The sequence below is a fragment of the Vespula pensylvanica genome, chromosome 4, assembly GCF_014466175.1.
Source record: "Vespula pensylvanica isolate Volc-1 chromosome 4, ASM1446617v1, whole genome shotgun sequence".
Lineage (NCBI taxonomy): Eukaryota > Metazoa > Arthropoda > Insecta > Hymenoptera > Vespidae > Vespula > Vespula pensylvanica.
In genome coordinates this window covers 2,110,609-2,124,392 of record NC_057688.1, presented here as the reverse complement: position 1 = coordinate 2,124,392, position 13,784 = coordinate 2,110,609, and the positions used below count along the sequence as shown (strand labels likewise).

Here is a 13,784-nt window from a genome sequence, read left to right as displayed (position 1 = left end):
TTAGATTGTTCATATGATCCATATGAAAAATTTGATTTATTTATTTAGATCATGTCTTTGTCATATTAAAAAATTTCATCCATTTTACTTATCTTAATCAAAATCTTCTTCCTTTTTCTTTTTTCTTTTCTTTCAATATTACGAATTAATTATAATTATTTCAAAGATATATTACACTTTTGTACGTATTATTATTTTTTTATCTTTCTCGAACAGTTATTTTTAACGCATTTGTATCATTTATAGTTCGACATTTGAAAAGAATATTGCGTTGAACTATTGATAACGCGTCCTAAATTTAACTTACAGTATTAACGAAATTGTTCGTGGGAGGAAAAGGTAGATATTATCGAAAAACGAAAGGAAACTAGTTCGAGATAACATTAATAATATAATTCTTCTTTCCATGAAACTTACAAAAAATTGATTATGAAAATAGTCATACGTTAACGTTATAAAATATGCTAAAGCGTATTAATTACGTGTGTGCATCGTTGTCCGATATCGTACATTTTTCAAAGAAATTTAGAAAAGAAAAGAAAAGAAAAAGAAATAAAGATTATTCGTTTTCATAGATAGACTCTTATAAATATTTTAAAATTCTTCGATCGTAGGTATACCTGACCTATGCTATTGCAATTTGTTCTCATTCGTAACACCCACGTGTTATCGATCACACGATAACATCAAATCTTTTTAATTTGTATAATCTTTCAAAAAAAGAAAAAAAAAAAGATAATTTCAAGTGGCTAGAAGCAATAATTAACAATGGACGATATAAACTACTTATAATGTCTACGATAAAAAAAGGCAACAAAAAATTAACAAATGATCTTTCAAGCATACCTCAATCACGTCACGTTACGTTTATTTGTCCAGAATAGTCGCTAATTGTAAATTGTCGAAAAATTCACGTTGTTTTTTTGCAATTTACTAATATTTGACACTATCAAACTCGATTCACTTTTATGAACAAAATCACAAAAAAAAAAAAAAAGAAAAAAAACTAACCAAAGGAACGAACGAAAAATGAGAAATATTTATTATGTATTTTTTAATATCTAATTCGCAACGATCAGCGAGATGAAATTTCTCGATTAAGACGATGCAATTAGTGCTTTATCGTTGCATATTGTTCGCGATTTTTTAAGAGGGCTGTCAGCGAGGAAACGAAACACGCTCCGAGAAGGCGCGAGTTAAACTGGAACGCTGAGCGTGACGCATTGAGTTCTAATGCCGTGTAAACGACGCAACCAACCTAAAGCCGAAGCGCTATCGTTGTCTCGTCGTCGTCGTCGTCGTCGTCGTCGTCGTCGTCGTCGTCGTCGTCGTCGTCGTCGTCGTCGTCGTCGTCGTCGTCGTCGTCGTCGTTATTGTTGTTGTCGTCGTTGCGTCGTCCTCGACGACGATGTTTTAAGCTTCATTCACATTCGACGTAGACGTATTTGAAACACACTACATACTACACACTCCGCTAAAATCGTTTTATCGATGCGATCTAACATAAAGATACTTCATTGAGATATTTGCACGTGTTCGAGAACTATTTACATTTTAAAGATATCTAACGATTATAATGATTGTTAGCTGGAAAACGTATTGACATTGATAACTTTTTATTAATAATTCTCTTTTTTATTTCTTTTTTTTTCTATTTTATTATTTTATTGAAATAAAAAACATAGTTTCATGAAAAAATTCATATAATTTAGGTATCTATGCTTCTGCGCACATACGTCTGAGATTTTATTTTTATTAATTTATTCTAAAATGAATATGAAAATCATATCTCGGACAATACCCAGCAAGATTGAATCACTTTTCTCAGGTGTTCTTTAGAAATCACTTTCTCAGGTGTGTAGAGTCGAATCGATTGTGTGACAAGCAGTAGAAAAACTTGGCTATTCTTATAAACGTCTGACTCGTTTTCATCGTTGGTTGAATTGTCATACTATAGAAAAATCTTCTAATATTTCAATAACTTTGGACAATAGAAATTAATCATGTAATTTATATCTTGTAAATTTTATTTTAGAATTTTTTCAATATCCTCTCTTCCATCTGATTATTATTAAATTATTAAATCATTAAATGAGGATATATATACATACATACATACATATATATGCTTCACAAAAATATCTCTACTCAGATTACGTTCAATTTGAAAACTTAATGATATACATATATGGACCTTTTTCTTGAAAAAGATTATCTTTTTATATTATATTTGAAGAAAAGAATACAGATATCACCTACGATGGGTGTGGCAATCTTTCTAAATTGCTTTTAAAGAAATGTTTGTTAGAAGGTATTCGTCCTACAGCGCATGTGACTCACTATAGTCTGTGAATATATACGTGAATGTAGTACGTACTACATTATACGTATGAATGCTTTTGTGTAATACGATATATTTCTATTATTATATATATAAAATAAAATTGGGATGAGAGGGACGTGCTATTTACTATAGATAATTTATGAAGGAAAATATTTAACTTTTAGTCTGAATTTTAATCATATCGATATGTGTGTATTTGTTGCATGTATGTATGTATGTATATATATATATATATATATATATATATATATAGCGAAATAAATAAAAAATTTAATAAAAATATATGAGGTAGTGCAAATATTCTTTTCAATAAAATTTATCGACAAACTGTGTGAAATAACTTTGTACTTTAAGAGAAATCATGAGTTAAGCAAGTGATAATAATTAATATGACTTACTCGTATCTTCATTGCTCTAACTACACTACGCATATATGCTAAATAGCTTAAAACACGCAATCGAAGAAATAGTACACGCAATAGTTACGTATTTACTTAAACATATGTATTCGTCCACATACACGTATGTACACGCATCGCACGCGCACATAATATACGATAAATACGTTATTTATTAGAAAATAAAAGAACTAAAGATTAAAATTGTTCTGTCCTTGACATATTAAAAAAAGAAAACTTTGTAAATATTTAGACAGATCGTTTTAAAGTTGACTCGTTTATAAATGAAAGTGGCCTCGTATCAAAACCTATTCAAATGATAACTTTCATAGCTTAAGGTTCTTTGTTAATCAATAGATATGTGTCACGATCAGTCACTATCATATTGATCTATCATTTAACATTGATATAAAATTATAATATATGATGTTTAACAAAAGAGTTTCATAAAATTAAGGTTTTTGTTGAAGTCCAATGGAACAATAATTTAATCGCCTTTTTTTAAATAAATGAGATAATTTTAATTAAAATATATTTCTTTAAAAGTATATTAATTTTATTGTACATATGTCTGTGTGTATTTTATTTAAAGAACTCACACGTATATAATATTATATATATTATTTGTTGTAATATATATAATATATGAATTAACAACTCGTATTTTACTTTATTATATGACGGAAGTTGAATTAAAGGAAATAATAATCACCGATAATCGACATTTTTCAGACAGGAAACAGAGATTAACCTTGCTGCATGTAAATATATATTTTCATAGCCTCGATCATTGTGCAATCTATTTCAAAAGTAACCTATGGACATCTATCATATAGAGTAACACGGTAACGTAATAGAGCTGCTAAGAGAGATAATAAGAGGAAAAGAGATAGAGAAAGCATATGCACGTAGAAAACACAAATGTATATGTGTGAGCGTGTATAATTATTATATAATACATGAATCTTCTTATTCAAAATTATCTATAAAGTTATCAAATTTATATAATTAAATTAGTTTGTTAATAAGTTACGATAATGTAATGATAAAAATATATGAATCGATTTAAAAAAAAAAGAAACATGGATGGCGTTGAAATCTCAAGAAAGAGTGATTTTAAGAGAAATTTTATATTTATCAAAATGTAGCTGTTTTGAATTTAATTATTTTTTCGTGAAACGTTTCGCACCATCGATGCAACGAAGGTGTTTGTAGTGTTCAAGTTTATTGAAATATCCTGTTTATATATATGTGTGTGCACACACACACACATACAGATCACATTTCCATGAGCAGGAAAAGATCGCATGCTTCGGCGCGCACAGTAGGCGCGGTCTATCTTCATTGACGATTACTACTGTGCCATCTTCCTATTGGCCTTGAACCACTCATACTGGTTTCCTTTGTAGATATACATATGTAAGTAAATACATTAAGAAGGGAGGCCACTCACAAAAGCTTCATTCTTCTATGTCAACTTACATATGTTTCTTTTACGTCGTTCTTAATTCTATGATTATGGAAATTATGACGAAAATAGCTTATGAAAAGGTAAAAATTATTGTTAATCGTTCCTTTAATTAATTCTTATTAATAATCAGTTTTATGTATATCATTTAATCATTATTATAGATTGTATATTATGGTACACGAAATTTTGCCTTATTTATTTCTTTTTAAATTATGTTATTGGTTTAAATGTTACGTACGAAATATTTGTTAATTGAGCTTTGTAAACTGCAATAGAAAGTTATAAACACTCATCTTCTACAAATGGATCTTTAAAATACGTATAATCATTTCTCGTAATGTTGTTTATTCTTTTATTATTGCAGCAATGCAAAGACGCGTTATGTGACCTCAGCTTGCTTCACACATCGAGAAGTCGTAAATCTCGTATTACAAGCTCATGCCCATAACAAATGCCCTTATTATATTGCATGCAATTATGACTGGCGAACTATTTTTAAAGTGAAGGCGACGAAACTCGAGTTCGAACATTCGATAAAAAGTTGTAATGCGCATTGCATGTTTGTTTTTGATAAAGAAAAAAAAAAGAGAACTATTTCTGTTTTTTGCGATATTAACGTAAATTCAAACGTAGTTGCATTTAACCTTGTCAGGAGGTAGATCGTCTAGGTATTGATCCGTAAACCATAGCACGAATACACTTACGTATATTACTATTCTAAGATCATAGAGATATCAACTTTCATTTTATAAATAACTGTTAATATTTTCATTAGTAAAATATAGAAAAAAAGAACGAATTTCGTTTCATTTCAAAGTTAATATTTAATCTCTTTTTAATTATGTTTTCAAAAATAACATCTCTTTTAAGATGCAATTAATATGATAAATATCTATCAATCAACATCTTCGTTGATTTATTGCTGTCTACTGTGTATTATACATAAATTCTAATTATATCTCTTTTAAATTTAGAAGACAAATTTGTAATTCTTAGGGTTCATTAATCACTCGTGCATAAGATCGTTCTTCCTTTCTGATTCATCAGGGTCAAATTAAGTACGACATTTGTAATTAGCATGATTACGTATCCGGATGGTTAGCCAAGACAACGATGCCCGCTATGGGGTCAAGTGGATTAATTGATCCAAGTTGTGTGGCCAGTTCTTTTCAAATACCACGCCTTTTATCCGGTAAAAAGACATTCACCCAGCTTATCACAGTTTAGTTTGTTCTTTTCTTTCGTTAAAAAAAAAAAAAAAAAAAGAAAAAAGAGAAAAGAAAAAACTGAAACAATTAGTTTCGTTTGGTAATAAGCAAAGGGATTAGTTTTTTTAATTCGTCGATGTTCTTGACAGATATTCTTCTATTCCACGAACGATCACAACGAGCAAGAGTGCAATCGAATTAATCAGACAGGCCGAAAACACGACAAGTTTCCGTGTACTGTTTTCTTGTCTGTGAAAAGTGAAATGTTTAAATCATTATAATTACATAACATTAGGTAATCGATGTTCCAATTAATTCGAATTTGTAAGATTGAAAAATTAACACCGTTTGTAAGATTGAAAAATTCGCAAAATTACCCGAAATTTTTGTCGGTATTAGTGAAGATCATGGACCAGTCTGTCTCTCTGGGAAATTGATAGAAGCAACAGAGTATGCATCCGAAAGAACCGATTGCAGCAAAGCACACTTCCTGATAGAATTTCAAATGAATTTTAACAAAAATTGATTTTTTTTTTCTTCGAAATAACTTACAAGAAAAACGTGGGATTCCTCGATATACATAGCTAAGATCTCTGACGAATTTATGATAATATAACCTGTTAATAAGGCAGGCACGACGATTCCAAAATATTCTGCGGCAAAATATCGATCAACGGGACGTATATAAGCCGCAGTACCAACAATGCAGACGGACTAAAGATATATTTCATTTCTTTTTTAATATAAAATATTTTTAAACTCGAAGATATAATAGATGGACTAATAAATAATGGCGCAATTTGTAATATTTTTTATGCGAATATACAAAATCGTATTCAGTAGTTCTTATTAGTAAAAAATACTGACTTTAATTATTAATCAACTTAATATAACTAGTGTAACTAGTTGAAACATACCAAGGAAAACATTTTAAAAACAAACAATCTTTTTTCGATTATGTGTGGTCTAGTATTAATGGGAATGTCGCTAAATGGAACCGGAATATTTCCCATGCTTCCGTAAAAAAATTAATGTAATTATAATTGCAGAAAGATGGTGACGATATTTATTAAGCTGAAGTATGCAAAATTCGGAGCAGTGATTCAATTGATTCGATATTTTATATATTCTTATATCAATCAATAAAATCGATCGAAATATGTTGATCGACAAAAACATATATTTAATAAATACTGCGAATTTTAATTGAGAGGATGAAGTCATTTCGTACTCTTTTCACCAATGTTAATTATATTTTTAGAGTACTAGAATTGGTTAGTATACATATGTACATAAGAAATACGTAAGAAATAATAAGTGTATAATGTATAATAACAAGGTTATCTCTTCATCGCATTATTCAGGTACTCTGCCTGTTAGGAATTATCTATTATCATCGCAACCTCGATACAGTTCAATTGTTGATTTTACATGGTTGGTTCTTCGTTTCACTTTCTTACATACTCTCTTACATTTGGGAAGATCCTGATCCATGGGTGGTAGGTTACATATATAATTGAGAAAACTGTTTTATTTAACAAAATTCTTAAAAATGAAGTTTATCAATATTTTTATAATTTTATTTCAAGGAGATATTCGCGATTGGAATTTATATTATATTGATGGTAGTTACTATCTTCATAGACTTAACGGTGCATTGTATTTTGCCGATAATTTTAGGTATTTATGATTGAAAAAAGTTTCATCGGTTTAATAATTCATTTTTATATGAATTTGTAAAAGATTCTTGAATTATATACATCTTTTTTCAGCCATTCTTCTGATCGCTGATTTAGTGTTCGTAATTGTAACTAAAACTTCATAAATCAAGTTTCATGAAAATATTTGATATTATTTGAAGGTACAATGTAGAAGTAAGTTTGAACTACGTAAAAAATGTTTCAAGGTTTTTATTTAAAGTTTTAGTTACATCTTTCGTTGTATCATTCTTATCAATGCTCTGGCAATTCTATTTCTTGTGGTCGCAATTCTGCAATTAGATACACTTGTCTTTTTTCCATCCAAATTTTCATACAAATATCAAACATCATTAGGAAGGAGGATACTGTCAATTATGTAGTAAAATTATTCTGTTATCTCTTTCTATTCGTAGACATTGTAATAGATTAGATAAATTTATAATCTATACGTACTTATTAAAATGATTCCAATTGTTTTCTCGTTACATTGATTGTTATTGTTAATCTGTATTATCGTATAATATCTAATTATACCTGAGATACCTGCTATCCAATATAAAATAATACCGATCAGAAAATAGGTGAATTCCTATAAAATAAAAGTTATAAAAATGTCTATATTATTATTAAAAGTAACAAATAAAATATAAACATTTCATAATACCATGATGTTTTTTTTCTTTTGAAAAATCTGTGCCAAACTTAAAACAAGTAAGATAATAGCGTAAGTTACGGAATTTATTGAATAGACAATCCATAACCATATTGATATCGAGTGTTCTTCACATTCCGATAAGATATTCATACAAACGCATACTAAAACCTAAATCTTATTTTTTAGTCTATTGCCCCTAAAAGAAAATTCTATTAAGCGATCTACGTACCAATTGAATTATCTTAAATAAAAGAGTATAATCTTTTAAAAGACGTTTTATAAACTCATTCATTGATCAAATGAATTCTAATCACCGTGAAGTTTATCACGTAAAACATTAATTGATTAGATATTAAATGTCTATTAATCGATAAATAAATGCAGTCATTCAATATACGATTTTGAAATAAAATACGATGATCATTAAATATATCCAAATTTTTATTAATCATTCATCTATATTTTATAATCGTGTAAATTCGTTATATAAAAAATATATTTATTCGGTAGTTTCACCTCTGCCACGCGTTGCACCACGACCTCCTTTACCACCTTTTATTATCAATAATATTACATCGATTATGAGAATCACTATAGCCACTATTGGAAAAAAAAAATAATAAAGTTAAAATAATTTCTATCTATGATAAAAAAATAATTAATAATTTAAAGATATAATTTAATACGAATTAATTACAAATTGTTAGTCCAACACATATGGCAAAAGATTTGGCTGCGGACCCTATAGCATGATGATGAAAATTAATTAGTTAATTTTCAAACATACATAAAAAAAATTATTAAATAATCTATACATTTACTTACGAGTACGTCTATCAAGTTCACTGACTCCATCATCCTCGTAATAATCATACATCAATACAAATGCGCTAATCAATAACATCAGTGCCGTGGCTATAATCATACAGCATTCCTACAAATATACCATATCTGATTAATTAATGTTACCTAACTTAATAATAAATTAAAATTTCATTAGTATTACCCAAATGAAGGTATTAGTGAACCACACGTAAGCATATAATAATATAATCATATTTATAAATGCTGTATAGAAATAACCAATTGCGAATACATAAAATTGATAACATGCTGCATAAACATCGGAAAGAAAGAAATGTATGACCAATAGGATAATCTAAGCAAATATAAAGTAATTATTATTAAAGAATTAAAGAAAAGGTATTAATTAAAGGTTATTTCATACTCACAAAAGTAACTATTTTTAAAACAAAGTGATAGTCCTTCCATAATTCCCTACAAGAACGACCCATTTTTTCTTTTGATCAAATAAATTATTTTTATCTTCTCTGAAAACTCGAAAGATCGTAAATCTATTTTTTATGATATTAATTTCTTTTTGTAGTAAAGATATCGATATCAATAGTGCTACTGTTTATCGATATAGTGAATATATATATATGTGTGTGTTTGTGTGTATATATATATATATATATATATATATATATATATATATATTAGTAATAATTTCATATATTAGTAATTTTTAATTTAGTAATAGTTATTTTATTATTACAAAACGATGCATTTCGATTATTAACATTAGAGACTGCGGAAAACAATTTTGTAGCAAATAATTATTTAAAAATTATAATAATTAACAAAGCACATGCAAATTAACACAAAAAATCGATAATTTCTTCGTACACAGTGCGTCTTAATAACAATTATTTTGTAATAAAACATTTATTTCGATGTGAATGACTCGAGTTAGTACGATGATGAGTGAAATCATTTTATGAAAGCATGATTAATCGTCTTTAATGTATCTATGGAATGGATTAACTTTAAATACAAAACATCCGCTTAATATTTAATGAAACGCATTAATCGTATTCTTCTTTTGTCAAATGCCGAACACTTAATAATAAATCCAAAAGATATAATACTCCTTCTAAAATACATAGCGAACCAAGAGCCAATCCGACCTTTAAAATAATACATATTAATAAATAAATAAACATATATTATAAATAATAATATATATTAATATATATATTAATAAATAATAAATAAATAAATATTATAATATAACTTGATAAAATATATAATATTATTCATCCTAACAATAATACCTCTTTTTCCGGTACTAAATATTCAAATTTATGCTCTGGCTGATATCCATGCCAGTAATGTAGAGCTGTGCCACCAACAGCTAAGAACATACAGAGGCCTAGAAAGTTCATAATAATATCCTGAAAAAAGGAAAAGAATAACGAGAAATTGTATATTATCTTTCTTCGAAACCCGTTTAATGAATAATCAGCAAACGTCGAACTTACGACGAGACTTTTTTTGTGATTGGTCGTGCCAAAACAAAAAGTAATTAAAACGACAGCAGTGTATAGAAAGAATCCTACGAAAACACCTGACCCAACGATCTCAACATCAGGATTTTTGTCCTCGTTGAGATTCCATTGCCCACCGATTCCCAAAAATTCGCCGGCATATCCCGTTCGATATAGAATTAAAATAATAAGATTTATCACCTGAAAAAGAAATAAGAGACATTTAAAATGATTAACATCTTATTCCTTTTTTCCTCCTTCATTTGCTATTTTCCTTTTCATAGCTAATATTAAAGAAAATGTTATGGTGAAATTTAACATGCTCGTTTCACACTTTTGTGTATCACAAATGAAAGCGTATCACTTTACAAACAACATTTCTTATCGATAGCGAGTCGATAAGAAACGAAATGAATCACGAGATCGCGTAAAATTTTTCTTAATAATTATATTTATGATATCCTCCCATCATAAAGATACTTTAATGATCGAATCATATGTCGGATCATAAAAATAAAAGAGACTTGTAAGTATAGTTTTCAAATAAAATTTGGCAAAAACAAATTATTCAATTTTATGTTACTAAACTTATTCAGACAATCAGAAATGGAATTTCTCCGTTCATTTTTTTTTCTTTAATTATAAATCATATTTGTTATAAAACGTCATCGTCAATTATTTCATTAAAACTCATTATTTTTAAACTTAACACATAAAAACGAAACACTTGCACACACTGAGAAAAGATCAATAGGATCGACGATAGGATAATCCATTTAAATCATTCATTTCATTTGACAGATCACAGCTATTTCGGTAGAAATTTCTTTTATCCGTTATAAACGATCGTTGTATCCTCACCAATTTAAGAATTTTTATCGTAATAGATGCTATTGTTTCAATAGACACCATTTTGATGCCAGTTTGTTAGAAACACCTTCGCAATGAGGAAGAATGAACGAAGTAGAGACAACACTCTGGTAAACGATTTTGATCCAGAAAACCAAGCCCTCTTTATCTAATCAGATAATATCCTACGAGATAAAGAACGAGAACTTGCTCATTCGTCTCGTCTTATCTTTTACGCGTTTTATCTATGATTTTTTTTTTTAATCCAATGTAGTGGCGTCAAAACTCTGTACTATTGCCTAACTTTACTACGAATAATGAGTCATAGATCGTTCACTAAGAAACTCATCACATCCTTTTTAAGAGAGAGAACGAATATTTCGATATTACATATTTCATTGTTTTAAGGGAATTCACCATCCAATGTATTTACAAGAATTTACATTTTATATTCCGTAAATTTGTTACAACATAAGCAACACGAGTTGTTATTTTTTCAAAAACAATGAATTTACAAAGGTTTTATTGAGGATGGTTAAGCCCCTTAATCACAATATTCGATTTATAAATTTCTGATAATCGATCGAATAGATAATTCATATAGATTTTTATTGTTTTAGAAACTAGGACTGGCTATTACTCAAGAGCAAATCAATGAAATGGAGACACACATCGATAATATCGATTTCGAAGCAGCTGCCAAAGAAGAGAAGGCTACTAGACATGACGTGATGGCTCATGTTCACGTTTTTGGGAATCAATGTCCTAAAGCAGCACCTATCATTCATTTGGGTGCTACTAGTTGCTACGTCGGTGATAATACCGTAATGAATTGTTCCATTTTTTCTAATATATAAACATCCCTATGAAAAGTGCTTTCCAAAGAATAAATACTTTATCATATGGTTCGATCGATTTAGTGTTAACAAAATTTAATTCTTATTTTTTAAGGATCTACTGGTACTTCATGAAGGATTTCAAATTCTTTTGCCAAAACTGGCGAAGGTCATACAAAATCTTTCCAAATTTGCTACGGAATATGCTTATGTTCCAACGTTAGGATTTACCCATTTACAACCAGCTCAGCTAACTACAGTTGGTAAAAGGGCTTCTCTTTGGCTCCACGATCTACTGATGGACGAAAGAGCTCTTTTACGTGCGAAAAATGATCTAAAATTCCGTGGTGTAAAGGGTACGACAGGAACTCAAGCATCATTTCTCCAATTGTTCGATGGTTAGTAAAATTTTAGATAAATAATTTTAAATGCAAAAATTGTTAAAGAACTGAGAATTAAAGATAGAATAATTAAAAATTATTTTGACAGACGTAACAAAAAGTAAACAAATTTTTCTTATCTTATTAAATATATTTCGTTTAATTCATTTAGTTATAACACTAATGATATTATGTGAATTTTTAGGAGATTCTGAAAAAGTAAAGCAATTAGATGCTCTAGTAACAAAGATGGCTGGATTCGAGAAACATTATGCTGTTACAGGACAGACGTATAGTAGAAAAGTAGATGTGGAATGTTTGATCGTTTTAAGTTCATTAGGAGCTACTGTTCACAAGGTAAAAAGATTCTTTCAATCTGAAAGATTTTGTTTTGAAGATCAACAAAATTTGTTTAATAGATTTGTACCGACATCAGGCTGTTAGCGAACATGAAAGAACTGGAAGAACCATTCGAAACGACTCAGATAGGATCCAGTGCTATGCCATATAAGAGGAATCCGATGCGTTCTGAAAGATGTTGCAGTATTGCACGTCATTTGATAACACTGTGCAGTAACGCACTTCAAACCGCAGCTACTCAATGGATGGAAAGAACATTGGACGATTCAGCCATACGTAGAATAACTCTTTCTGAAGCTTTTCTTTCAGCGGATGTCATTCTTATGACGTTACAAAACATCACGGAAGGTTTAGTAGTATATCCCAAGGTCATTGCAAAGCACGTTGCTCAGGAATTACCTTTCATGTGTTCAGAAAATATTATAATGGCTATGGTGAAAACTGGTGGCGATAGACAAGTAAGATTTTATTCTATGTCTCTAATGCACTATTTCTTTTTTAAGATTATTTATAAATCTGTTTTATATAGGTGTGCCACGAAAAAATTCGAGTGCTATCGCAAGAAGCTGGAGCTCAGGTGAAGCAACATGGTCTCGACAATGATTTAATTGATAGAATTAAAAGGGATCCATACTTTGAACCAATAATTGGTCAACTCGATGATTTGTTAAATCCTTCAACCTTCGTTGGTAGAGCTCCCGAGCAGGTTCTCGAGTTTATTAAGGAGGAAGTTCAACCTGTTCTCGAAAAATACAAGTACATGAGCGGTCCGGTTGAACTTAACATTTAAAACTGTGACATTTTAACATAATTTTGTTATCGTAGAGAACTAAATAGTTCTACAATTTTTATACAATTATTATATAGAAGAGAATTCTAAATTTCATACATTTTAAAGGAATATATAAAGGAAATATTCAACATTATTCAAGATAAAGATCAATTGTTTTAGTATTGAGAAGATCACATATTTATAGTAAGAATAGTAAGAACTTAGGCTTTCAACATTAAAAAAAAAAGATCATTCTTGTAAATATTAATCATTGTGTCTAAAAATATGCAATATTTCATACTCTCATAGATAATATACCGTAAAAAAGCTCATCTATCAATAAGAAACTTGTCTCAACTGCTATGCTAGATAAATGATTAAAATTTTATATTACATATATTATCAAGTATATTGTATTGCCTATTTTCAGCGATTATTTGTAATGTAAATGATTATAATAAATGTATAAATGCTCTCCAAA

At 28.9% G+C, this 13,784-nt stretch overlaps 5 protein-coding genes across 8 annotated transcripts in view; 1 reads left to right on the top strand and 4 right to left on the bottom strand.

Moving 5' to 3' along the window:
• LOC122628549 overlaps positions 1 to 1,183 on the bottom strand; it is a 3,742-nt gene extending 2,559 nt beyond the window's left edge. Inside the window, exon 1 of one of the 2 annotated variants that reach the window (XM_043810958.1) lies at positions 847 to 1,183. The gene's annotated coding sequence lies outside the window, so the exon portion shown is untranslated. The remainder of the gene's footprint in view (positions 1 to 846) is intronic. The other variant, XM_043810957.1, reaches the window with a different exon arrangement.
• The window catches only part of LOC122628540 (adenylosuccinate lyase), a 25,499-nt gene extending 11,715 nt beyond the window's left edge, over positions 1 to 13,784 (top strand). Inside the window, exons 1-6 of one of the 2 annotated variants that reach the window (XM_043810942.1) lie at positions 11,259 to 11,474; positions 11,576 to 11,779; positions 11,907 to 12,189; positions 12,377 to 12,528; positions 12,591 to 12,989; positions 13,061 to 13,784. In XM_043810942.1, coding sequence (XP_043666877.1) covers positions 11,615 to 11,779; positions 11,907 to 12,189; positions 12,377 to 12,528; positions 12,591 to 12,989; positions 13,061 to 13,321 — 1,260 coding nt within the window. In that variant the 5' untranslated portion in view covers positions 11,259 to 11,474; positions 11,576 to 11,614 and the 3' untranslated portion in view covers positions 13,322 to 13,784. Of the gene's footprint in view, positions 1 to 11,258; positions 11,475 to 11,575; positions 11,780 to 11,906; positions 12,190 to 12,376; positions 12,529 to 12,590; positions 12,990 to 13,060 lie in introns of those variants that run through there. The other variant, XM_043810941.1, reaches the window with a different exon arrangement.
• On the bottom strand, positions 7,219 to 8,200 carry LOC122628554. The gene is made up of 3 exons (XM_043810965.1): positions 7,786 to 8,200; positions 7,575 to 7,710; positions 7,219 to 7,486 (listed from the first exon to the last, which is right to left on the bottom strand). Exons 1-3 carry the CDS (start codon positions 7,924 to 7,926, stop codon positions 7,374 to 7,376), a joined length of 390 nt encoding a protein of 129 aa, XP_043666900.1. The 5' UTR covers positions 7,927 to 8,200; the 3' UTR covers positions 7,219 to 7,373.
• Positions 8,209 to 9,260, bottom strand: LOC122628551. Of its 2 annotated transcripts, XM_043810961.1 has the most exons (5): positions 9,009 to 9,260; positions 8,783 to 8,935; positions 8,602 to 8,710; positions 8,474 to 8,518; positions 8,209 to 8,376 (listed from the first exon to the last, which is right to left on the bottom strand). In XM_043810961.1, the coding sequence occupies exons 1-5, from the start codon at positions 9,069 to 9,071 to the stop codon at positions 8,276 to 8,278; spliced, it is 471 nt and encodes a 156-aa protein (XP_043666896.1). In that variant the 5' UTR covers positions 9,072 to 9,260; the 3' UTR covers positions 8,209 to 8,275. The 2 variants fall into 2 exon arrangements, with proteins under 2 accessions (XP_043666896.1, XP_043666897.1); XM_043810962.1 differs by lacking the exon at positions 8,783 to 8,935.
• On the bottom strand, positions 9,302 to 11,105 carry LOC122628550 (protein snakeskin). The gene is made up of 4 exons (XM_043810960.1): positions 10,968 to 11,105; positions 10,101 to 10,307; positions 9,894 to 10,013; positions 9,302 to 9,746 (listed from the first exon to the last, which is right to left on the bottom strand). The coding sequence occupies exons 1-4, from the start codon at positions 11,016 to 11,018 to the stop codon at positions 9,645 to 9,647; spliced, it is 480 nt and encodes a 159-aa protein (XP_043666895.1). The 5' UTR covers positions 11,019 to 11,105; the 3' UTR covers positions 9,302 to 9,644.